Source organism: Hetaerina americana, unplaced genomic scaffold (genome assembly GCF_022747635.1).
Source record: "Hetaerina americana unplaced genomic scaffold, ioHetAmer1.1.p SCAF_3, whole genome shotgun sequence".
NCBI classification, from domain to species: domain Eukaryota; kingdom Metazoa; phylum Arthropoda; class Insecta; order Odonata; family Calopterygidae; genus Hetaerina; species Hetaerina americana.
The window spans coordinates 64,769,879-64,782,009 of NW_027286874.1; the positions used below are offsets into that span (position 1 = coordinate 64,769,879).

A 12,131-nucleotide genomic window follows, 5' to 3' on the forward strand; every position below is an offset into this window, starting at 1 on the left:
ACCGTAGTCCCCCACCTCATCATCATCTCTTACTTCACCTATCATCGCATTAAAATCCCACATCACTATCAAATGTTTCCCTCCAGGAACATGAAAATGCATCCTCTTTTAACTGATTGTAAATCCGATCTACTTCCTCTTTATGATTCCTTGGTGGCATGTGTACCTGAACAATGACCATGTTCATTGGTTCTACTTTAATCTCTACTAGTAATATTCTATCTGTTGCTTGTTCTATGTTTACTATGCTTCTTCCTACTTCTTTATTCAATATTATGATAACCCCTTGTTGGCTCTCATCCTCTCTGCTGTATAATCTTATCACTCAAGTAATTCCCGCTATCCTTCCATCTCACCTCGCATAAACCTAAATATCTATATTTCCTCTTTCCATTTCTCGCTTGATATTCTCTAATTTTCCTGTCCTCAACATTGTCCAAACATTCCATGTTCCAATTCTAATTAATTTGGTCTTCTTCTCTTGCGTCTTCTGTTCTGCTGCGGCTGGTTTTCCCTTGCAAGGGTTTTGTGGGATGACGACTGCGGAAGCCTTGCCTCCCCTGCTGCCGGGCACGACACACGGCCAATTGGGCCGAGCCCCGTAGTTGCCAGGACACATATTCTCTAGGGTTTATTATTATATTCTTGGGAATGATAATTGAGGTGGTTTCCGTTGCCTTCCCCAATAGTGTTTTTAACTTGACATCATTACTCAATGGCCACCCCGCTGGGGTTGCATGCCTTTGCAGCCTTTACTCAAAATTTCGTTGCTCATTTTTAGAAAAGAGCATGTAGATGCCTCTGGTAAAAAATTGTAATATTACTTCAACAAAAAAGATAAATTCACCTAATTGCTTTTTATTACTGATTCTCTAAACATCAATCTCCAGTTGAATCTTGTGATTAAATAACAATTATTTTACGGAAAAGGAGTATTTCCACATTCTAAAAAGCAACTTAAATGGTATTCACTTTATTATTATTGGTGACCTTCTGGTCAAAGCAGGTTTTGGATGGATCAAGTCTATACAATTGTACCATAAATTTACTTACCTCTCATAACAAAAACCCAACCTGACATTGGACACTGCAGTAAGGACGATAACAAAACAATTTTACCATATCCAGAATATTGTAGCGATAGACATTTGAATAAAATGATTACCACAACATGAAGATTGCAATAACATTAATGAACCACACCAAAATTTCCCTGAATGAAGTACAGAGGCAGCTTATGATTCCAATTCTTTCTATTACTACGTATTGAAAAAATTGGAAGAAATTTACTTTTACCAGTTTTATTCAGAATTAATTACTTGCTCACCATTTCAATCGAAGTTTTGATTTAAGATGCATTACAAAACTATTTATTTCTGCACATTGTTTAATAAGCACTCTAAAAATCAAACAGCAGAGAACAAATATTGAAAGCTTAATTTGCAGAATCATACAAAACACTACACTTAAGTTCAGCTCCAAAAGGTGACAAGGTATGAGAGAGTATAATAAACAAACACAATTTATTTAAGCATTGAATTTAAATTCTGAAAAGAGAATACAAAAAAGTTTCAATTGGATATACTTGCTTGTAAATTCACAGCTTAAAAAAATATGAAGCGTTTACTTCTAAAGAAATGCCACTGATAAAAATTTTTGATGAATCAAGGACAACTGTACATGAGAGACTTTATTTACTTTTACTTATTTTTTTACTTTATTTAGACTTTACTTCCTCCTACGCAGTTAAATTTTTCAAATGAAACTGGTGTGATGGATTTGACCATGACTTCTGTTATACCCTAACAGTACTTTCATTTAAGGGAAAAAAAAGTTAGTAATCTTGGATAACTTTGCATTCCTTTGTTTACAAATACAATTGAGTAGCACATTGCAATTCTAATTGTAAATAGTTTTGTAAAATCCATTAATAATAGTAGAATCCATTGCAACTATGTTCACAGTCAAAATTATCCATAGCTGATCTCTGTGACCCAGTGCTAAAATTTCCTTTTGAGAAGACTTAATGAAACTCATATAGCTTCAATAAGATGGGAATTTGCTCAGTAACCGAAGCTGGTACTCAAAACCTTCAGGTGCATTATTTATATTTTTCTCTACCTTTAGATGTCGTACTGAAAATGCTTAAGATAGATGCCATGGACATGCACACCAGTAAGGTTTTACTATTTGCTCTAGTGTCAGCCTGGAATGTCAGCAAAATATCAAACTAAATTCAAACACACAAATGAAATTAGGGCTACCAGCCATATCTAAAAAATTTAAATGAGTAGTTGGCTACCTTACATCATCTTTCAATTGTAAGGACTACATACAGTAATAAGTAGCACATTGGAAGAACACTACATTACACTTACGGCTTGCTTTACCTCTACATGCTTCATTACCGAATTTTAAATGAACTCAAATTTAATTCTTTACATTTAAATTTGTAATAGCAAAATGACTGTATTACAATGCACTGTGCTAGACATGAAATAATTTAAATGGCTAAGTTTTTTACACATGAAACAATGGTCTCTTGACAAAGCTTTAGGTCAAACGGTTTGCTTTCAAATGAATTTATCAGATAGTCTACTGTCATTAAATACCTGTTAATTTTAAATAAATAAAGTTAGTTCAAAAGAATGTTTGTTTCATGACTCCAAGTTTAATTTGGGAACAGATGACACTGTCAAAACTACACCAACAAATAAAAAAAATCTTGATCATGAATATTTAGAACACAGCAAAAAATATCTACTCATTTATAAATATCCATCTTTTGATAATGTGATAAGCAGGATTTGAGGTCTTAATGGTTTTGTTTTTTAATCTGCACCACTGTATGGATGGATATAACTGTATGGATATCATGTTCATAAAATAATTGCTTCATGCTAATGCATTACATGTAATACTATTCAAATATAACACAAGTCCTCAATTTCATGGTTCTCAGTATCTTGTTATTTAGCTTAAGTTATCAGTAATAACAACAGTCATTTTATAGAGGAAGGTCGGCGTTTCACAGCTGTCATCTCACATCTTCCATGCTCTATTACTAAAAAGCCACATTCACACATCATTATTCAACTCCTCTAATGCTGCTCAAGTGGTATCTCATTCAGCTTCTACTTAACCTGAAAAACCAGATCGGGGGAGGAAGAATTTTAATTTAAATCTCATTTTAAGGGATGCGAAAAAGATATGCCAAAAGTGGTACCATTCTATAGTGTCGTACAGCAAATTTCCTTCTTCCGACTGGAAAAAATCTGAGAAAAATTACCTCTTTGAATCTTAAAAAACTGTCAGCTCTTTACACTGGTCATCATAAGTTTTTCTAAGACACCTAACTAACTCTAAAATTTTGATTTCCTGTGGCTAGGGTCAAAATCAAGCAAGAAAAATAATCGAAAGAAACAACCTATAAGGTAGAGAGGCACACTGAAAGCCAAAAGCCTTTGTATGAATAATTAAAATAATGAACCATGGAGCAAATTTTCAATGTGTCATGATAGTTCTAAATAATCATCCTTTTCAATATTTATATTTTGTTCAATTTTTGTTTTAATTTAATAGATTAAGCTTGATGACATAGGTTGAGATGTAAAAGAGAAGAGAACAATATCTGAAATGAGATTTGCTAACTGCCTTACTTAATAGGATTAATATATCCCTTGTTAGGTTATTTAATTTGACAAAAACAGACAACCTCCCAATAAAATATTTTCTTGGTACATTTTGCAACTCATTGACATTACTTAAAAATTTCAAGCAGATGAGACCATGTTAATTAATAGGTAACAATCATTTACCATGGTACTCAAATATTTGAATCCCCACTTATTTTATTTAAAAACTGTAGGTTACTCATAAAAAAGACTTCTAATGAAGAGCTACCATAATATTTAATCGAATGACACTGCAATTCTATGGGAGATTTATTCATTATGTAAACATGTAATCACTTCCTTAATTGTTAGGTTTCTTTTATATCTTAGTAATATGCATTATACAAGCACTAACAATATGATTAAAGTAAGCAATAAGAAACACTTCATGCTTTTAAGTAGGAACTCAATTAACTTCCTTTAATACTAAGGTACAATGACAGTTTCAATGGTTTCAAATGAGTATGACAAAACACTTTTTAATTCCAATCATAATATACATGTTCATTCCAAACTTCCTTTTCCATTCTGTAATGCATTGGGGAAGGGAAGATGGGGCAACAATATCTATGGCACCATTCTTCAGTTACATAAACTGAGAGTTTTTAGATTATTTAGCTTTGTGCCAAAAATTGATACACATTCCATTCAAATTATAATTTTCTTCACCTTTAAATGACTACTTGTCTTTAATCAAATATGCATTCATTTTACTCAATGCCATTTACCTCCACCTCACTTATCATACAATTTAATCATCTGATTCTTTATTTATTTACCCATTCCATAAAGCATATTTAAATACAATTACATTTTCTTTCGGGTGAAAAATTTTTAAAATATCACAGTGGGCAAAATATGAAACACTATGGATGAGCAAGAGGAAATAATTAAATAAATCAATGTGAACCTTTCTTGTAGTCACATTGTGATAGGCTTCATTATTGTTCAACACTTTGTATGAAACGTGCAAATATGATGAGTAAAATCATTAGACTTTCTCTTAATTATTGGCAAACAGCCATTGTTGTGAGAATATAACGAGGCCTACTACTTCCATCCACAATTACTTTGTCAAAAAAATGGCTGATGCAAGGCCTTGTTATTGCTATACTTTGGGTTTCCACCACAGTAAAAATATGAACGATGAAATATACATGAATTTGAGTGATTCTTGATGAACTGTGACACTTTCAGTTTCGACACAATTCTGAATCTTAGTTCTCCTCATGCACCCTTCTTGAGAACATACCACATTTCAGCACCAAAAGACCACTAAATCAAAGGAAAACTCAGCTTAATTGAAGTCATTTGATAAGGTGAAGAGAAACACATCAAATAAAGAGATCAGAATGAAATGTAATTTATCTGTGATATGGTATATCATAAAAATTTGACCAAATGCAATCTTCTTTAGCTGTGAGAGAGAGAATACCTGTATATGCCCATCAAAGGCATCTGCATAAGGTTTAAATACCAATTGTACCCTTCTAACTGTCTTGCATTAATGTTTTATCTATGCTAATGGTAACCTTTTGACTTCATTTTGCAACACTAGATATTAAAAACTTTAAAATCTTAAAAGTATGGTTTTAAAAATTACAAAAAAAAGCCATTACATTGATATTAGGGCAAATTTGCAGATTTGGATGCATAGGTGTTGGTATGATTTTTCTTCACCCTTCATGGAATTTTTTGAAAGGTATTATTCCCTTGAGGGAAATATATAATGGTCTCCTCCTCACACTCTTGAGGTTACTTCATTGAAAAACCTAATTGTTTGTTAAAAAAATCACAATTTTGAAAAAATTGAGCATAAGTTAAACTTCATTTTCCACGTATCTGCTTTCCACGTATCCATGTACTCTCCCAATCCAAATCAGCTATCTCTCATATGAAAGTCAATAGCTTTACGGCCGTTTACTTCAGTTTGTGTGTTTTAAGAATGTATCTAGATGATTTAGGCTATTTTAGGACGTTAAGACAATATATTTTAGGAGTTATAAAAGCAAACAAATTAATTGTAAGCTTCAAATGTTTAATCTCATACAAATGCGAGATCAATTAGAACTTGGGTTACCAAGGCATTATACGAACTGGGGCAAAATTTTCAGGTATGATAGAGATTTTTCTATTTTGGTAATCAGCAACATCAAAAATCCTTTGCTGGAGTGTTTTTGCGAAATAAATCAATGACACTGAGTAATTTTAAAACTTTCCAAGATATGATTTTTAACTTGAATCGTGAAATCATTAAATATGCTGCCTGATAAAAAATGTATGTAGTTAGATTAGGACGCATAATAAGTTGATATTACTAAATATTATAACTGCATTGTATCTTTTGCTGAGAAATGTGGAAATCAAGTATCTCCCGAAATACCTCATCGCAGCACACATGTAGCCACTAACTAATAACTCCACTTAGTAACACAAAGAGTATAAAAAAATCCAACACAGTAACCAGGTTAATAACATAAATATCATGTTTTGCCACACTTTCTTCAATTTGCATTGGCTTAAGTGTTTAATGATAATCAAGCTATATCTTCTCAAAAAACTAATGCTTTTTTGCACCGGTAAATTAATGGCTCTTTCTAAGGACTAAATTCTTGACATGAGGAGGATGGAGCAATCCAATGACTTTTGAATCCATCAATCTTTGCTGGTGATAGCAGGGGTGATCACTATTGGCAAGATAGGCCATGCCAGGCAGATCAAAAGGTTGGAGCCATATGAATGGTGACTGTGAAGGCATTTTACCCCAGTGTGGTGATCATTTATATGATGATGTGACTTTAAACAACATGACTGAGGGAAGCAATAGGTAACCATGTCATTTATTTGGCATATGAAACCATAGTGGATCAAAAAACAGTATAATTACTAGAAACTACAGCATTCAGGCCATGGAGGCAGATGCTGCACAGGATTTGAAGGGGAGACCAAGTCTTGAAGACTGCCATTGCAGGAAATCCTTGCATGGCAGAGAGCAACAGCATCAGAAGAGAAGACACTAAGTAAGAGGATTGCAACTCTTTGAATGAGGAACATTTAAGGCAATGCTGAAGATAAGAAACTCATTCCATTTCAAACAAGAAAAAATGGAAAAATACATCTTGGGCTATTGTGACATGAGTTGGAAAGACAACAGGGGTGATTGCAGCAACAATTAAAAGTAATTGACAGCACATTTAATGAATTTGGTGATTGCAATTAGTTAAAACATTAACACTAATGTACATATTACGTGGCTGCAATATTGGATCAAACCCAGACAAGCTTCTCCTTCAAATAATGCTGTACACAAAGTACCCTAAGTTTGTAATGAGTGAATTGTTCCAGCTGATGGCCTGACAAAATCTTTAGCTGCAAGAATTTTTTTTGATAGGCATAAAACTTGGAATTTTTTTGCAAGCTGTGGCGGTTTTACTTTATAATAGTATGGAATCAATTGTTATTCACTTTGGTCCGTTTCATAGCTTTACTTTTCAACCTTCAAGATCACCATTTAGTTCTTGGGCTTCATGGACATCTTCTGTCAGAGCACTGTTTTACTGCTGCCGTTTTATTTATTCGAGAGAATTATTGGAAGTTGCACCATATCACAGTCCTTGTACAAAACAATGTTGTGTGCTATCCTTTTAACAAATACCATTTCCTAACAAAAGGAATTGTTTGATTATACCGATAGTAGAATACTTAATAAATAACACAGTTTCAGGTATAACATGGTGGAAATCCTTCATGATGAAAGAAGACAAGAGACTTTTCCACAAAAAATAGTTTTCCTGGTGCACTTGATGAATAACACAGTTTCAACTGTCTCCAACATTCCTTTCCTCCACCCCCTCCCCAATCAAGTGTCCCTTCTCTACCTCCCCTCTCCCACCTTTTTAACCATTGGTTTCTTCTTTTGTCCCCACCTATCCTTTCTTCCCCAGCAAGGCATGTATGTGTAGTCCAACGATTGTTATTTACCTGAAGGCGTTACACTGTAGAGATAGTTAGGTCCAACTATTTATGACTATAGTAATGACTATTTTTTGAGGAAAAGCCCAAGTCACTTGTTTTTTTGAGAGAATACTACAAAATTTTAAGCATAAAAACATATTCATTTCCTTTCTGCACTAAGATTTGCTAAATTGTTTTCTACAGTGTCAAATGTTGTTCTGTGTTTTTGTTTGCAGAAACAATTGTGCTATGTACTTAAATAACAGTATGTTTGCCAACCCAAATTATTGCAAATGAGTAACATTTGTAAACAAAAGCAGAAAGTCAATAATAAATAATGTTCAATGCTATAATAATGAGTTAGATCAATGATTGCTCTATTTGGTGGATAATATTATGAATATGTTATTTTTCTGTACAAGGCAATTGCGGAAGGCAATAGAAATGTCAATGAGATTTAGGGTTCCATGAGGCCTTCAGAGGTGTGAGTAACTCTGATGGAGTTCCATCAGAGTTACTCAGAATTCCTAGCAAGTAAGTATATGATCATATGCATTGCAATTGTCAAGGCACTATTTCACAAATAAAAAGTCAGAATTCAAATATAAATGTACCACTAAACTGTACTACCAAAACCAAATACATAATGCATTGAAAGAGTAGTAGGAATATTTTTCAAAATTAATAATACAAGTAATCAAAATTTGCAGGAATTAACACACATTTACTAAGAAGCAAATATTTCTGGCAGTGACCAATTAACTATTTCAATGTCAACCTGAGGGCTTGGAAATTATTTTAACTCCCAAAGTAAGAATACATTGAATCACATTACCAGGAGCATAACCTGAACTCCTGATTATAAGGGCACAAATAATAGTTTAACAAATTAGCATAGCTTTAACTGTTATTTCCATGCCATCATACTTAATGCGTGATATTTACTTTTCATGTGGACAGTACGAAATGGTGATGATAACTTGTTTTTTAAAATACAAATCTGCAATCTACACTGCTTTTGTCAGACATTTTAACAGGTCATCAGCCGTGGATAACCAGCTACTTCATCAAATTTCAGTGGCAAAAATGGTTGCAGACACAAATGGAAAACTTTTTGGAAATTCATTCATACCATTTCTCCTTCAGGGCTACATCACAATTCATATGATGTCTTCAGTCCTTCTGGTATATTATGCTTTCCACTTTCCTCCAATTTTCGGAATAAACTTTTGACAACTGCAAAATAAAAAATGAGAACATTAATTTTTTTGAACGTCATTTTGTGCAAGAATACAATTAAGTGCAGTGGACTTTGTGTTTTGTGATCATGCTAACTAATAAAATGCACTTCCTGGGATATTAAGTGAAAAATGGGAACATCAAACTCATTATACATAAAGAGAAACCTATTAAAGATGAATAAAAACAATTTTCACATTTTATTCTCATCTTTCCTTCCTTCTATCTAATGTTCCTCTGAGTATATATGTAGTTATTAAATTAATAAACATCAAAAAGGAAATAAAGAAATATAAATCTCTTGAGAATCTTACGTACGTAGAAACAATAAGTACATCTATTCTTATTAAGATTATTCAGAAATCCTAAATTAATAAAGACTGCTTTCCTTGGGACAAAGTGAAAAATTATTCTCTTCCCATTGGGAAGTGGTCATAAGTACGAGAGCGATTCGGAAAGTAAAACATCCTATTTTTTTTCATGAAAATTCAAATTTTTCTCAATTTTGTGTACTACGTTGGAAAGGTTGAGCACTTAGTATTTTTCTACATAGTTGCCTTGACAATCAATCACTTTTTGCATCTGTGTAGAAAAATAGCCAAATGCTCAGCCTTTCCAACGATGTACACGAAGTTGAGAATAAAGTTGATTTTTCATAAAAAAAATAGGAGACCATACTTTTCGAATCACCCTCGTAATTACAAGATTTAAAAAAATTATTTTCATCAAATTTTTATAGCCAGTGAATGAAACATAGAAATTGCAACAGTTATATTAAATTATACCAATTTTCAGCAAAGATACAAAATGAAGAAAAGTTGTCAAAGACTAAACAAGAATACTGCAATCTCTCACAAATGGGTTCTTCCCAAAACTGTCACGGATTTGCATATTAATGAAATCATAACTCATGTTAGTTTTCATACTAATCTTGCCTTTTCAGAGTTCTGCCTAGGTCACTAATTAGTGAAAGTGTCATTATGTGTCAAAACTACAAGTTAATGCTGTAGACCACTGTTGTTTTCATTGTAAAGTAAACTGCAGCGGAGTAAAAAATATAACTTTCTTGAATCTAAAGTTCTCAAAGATGATGAATTGGCCGATCTCAATGTTACCTTTGGAACAGTAATGATACTATAACCTATGAATGATTAAATGATTAATATATAAATATTAAATGATTAATATAACCTACAGTATAATATTATGGGGATCAGCTGCTATTTCTCAAACCATCTTTAAAATGCAAAAGAAAGCTATTAGAATCATCGCCAGGAAACCTTACAATGCTCCATCAAGGCCTATTTTCCATGAATTAAATTTGCTACCACTCCCATGCATCTACATTATGTTTTTAATTCTATATATAAAAAATAACATCGGCAACTATTCTCTTAACTCTGCCTATCATCATCATTACACCAGAGGCAGGAATGACTTCCATTATGGGAATATAAGAACTAAAGCATTGAAATTAGGACCCAATGAAATGGGCATCAGATTATTTAACAAACTACCCAAAAGTATCAAGGATACACAGGGAACTGCCGTATTCAGGCATAAACTAAAAAGATATCTACAACGCAATATGTTTTACTCGGTTGATGAATATCTCAACAATATTCCCGACCAGTAAGTTCATACTTTTAGTTTCTAGCAATGGTAATGGTCTGATTCATGTTTGTGATCAATGATTTTTCTGAATTTGATATTGTATGTGCATGTTACAGCCGATGTTCATGGGTTTGTACCAAACACTTATGTAACTATGAGCATCTATTCTTTTATGTATCTTAACTGAGCCTGTGTCTTTGCTCCTCATTGACGTGCCTTATATCATGTACATACTTCACCCACCTGGTATTTTTGTATTGTGATCTCTGGGCAAATAAAAAGTAATAATAATAATAATAATGATTACCTAATGAAAACTATTTCAAGTTAAGATATTTTTCTCAATCCATCAAAGCCTTAATTATAACCTTATGCAGCCACAATAACCACATAACTACTGCAATGCATGAATGAAATAACAGCAGTAATCCTTCATCATTTGTGATGAATCGTAACTTATTCCAGGAAGCACATTTTTGGAAAAGGTTAATCAAAAAATCGACAAAAAAATATTTACCATTTTTTTCTTGAGCTGATAGAAAAAGGTTGACTGCCTTAAACCTAGGCAACTGACTGATGCCAATCAAGAAATCCAAAAGAAGATTCTCATCATCATTGAAGTGCAAGTTTAGACAAGCTATAATTGTTGAGAGCATGTATCCATCCAGTTTTTCACCAATCACTATAAGCAGATAAAAAAATGCAATATATACAAAAAATGTAACACATTTATGGCATTACCACATATGTTATGGCATTAATTGTAACAAAACTGTCACAACCCATATAGGTTTAACATTATCGTAAATGGGACAAAGCAATCACAAGTCCTAGATTCTGCTTTACATTTTCCTGGGATCATCCAATCCTACCTGCAATCATTGATTTGTATACACATAGTAGCCACCCATTTTCTAGAGTCTCAGTCCAGACTTTACCCCAATTTTCTGATATGAGCTTTTTTTCTGATTTTGCTCCCTTGACTATGAATAGGTACTTTCAGTGATAATCCATCACCACTATGCATACCACAGGGATAACATCATTTGGTCCAGCAATAGTTTTGATTTTTGCCAGGCCTACATGAGCGATGGTCTATGCTAGGTAAGAAATGGTTTCACAGCTAAAAAGATTACTATTCGTATCCAGAATATCCAATACTCATACAACCTTTCGGACTTTTTAAAATATTTAACCATTTTACTGATTTTTTGGAGAACCTTGAATAAGCCCGGACTTATTCCAGATTTCCCAAAATGAGTGGTCACCAAGCTATGATATTCCAATGAGCAGTCAAAAACATCAAGTGTTGTCTAAAACGATTCCCTTTCTTACTGAATGCTTTCTCAGCTTTCCACCAGTTACTCATATCTCTTCAATACACAAGGCATATTTGAAAAGTTAGGGCCATTTTCTTGAATTTAAATATTGGTTGGTCACTGCAAAGTTGTATGCATACAGTGCCATTGATTGACTGTTTCCTAAGCCACTGAAGCTGTTTTGATTCAATCGTCATTTGCCTGTCGGTGAATGCAGATAACAAGGTCTGTAAAAATCATTGTTCTGTCAGTTGCAAAGAGCATACTGCGATTCATTTTTGGGCGCAAAAGGATCACCAGCTGCCCAAATTAATCAGGAATTCTGCCTAGT

The 12,131-nt window shown here is 33.2% G+C and overlaps 1 protein-coding gene across 4 annotated transcripts in view; it reads right to left on the minus strand.

The window, feature by feature from the left end:
* Positions 1-842: 842 nt before the first annotated feature.
* Positions 843-12,131, minus strand: part of Spag1 (Spag1 axonemal dynein assembly factor) — a 38,280-nt gene continuing 26,991 nt past the window's right edge. The window contains exons 12-14 of one of the 4 annotated variants that reach the window (XM_071588551.1): positions 10,999-11,163; positions 8,761-8,864; positions 843-3,143 (exon numbers count right to left, since the gene is read on the minus strand). In XM_071588551.1, coding sequence (XP_071444652.1) covers positions 8,782-8,864; positions 10,999-11,163 — 248 coding nt within the window. In that variant the 3' untranslated portion in view covers positions 843-3,143; positions 8,761-8,781. Of the gene's footprint in view, positions 3,144-3,925; positions 6,691-8,233; positions 8,865-10,998; positions 11,164-12,131 lie in introns of those variants that run through there. The other 3 variants (XM_071588550.1, XM_071588549.1, XM_071588552.1) reach the window with 3 other exon arrangements.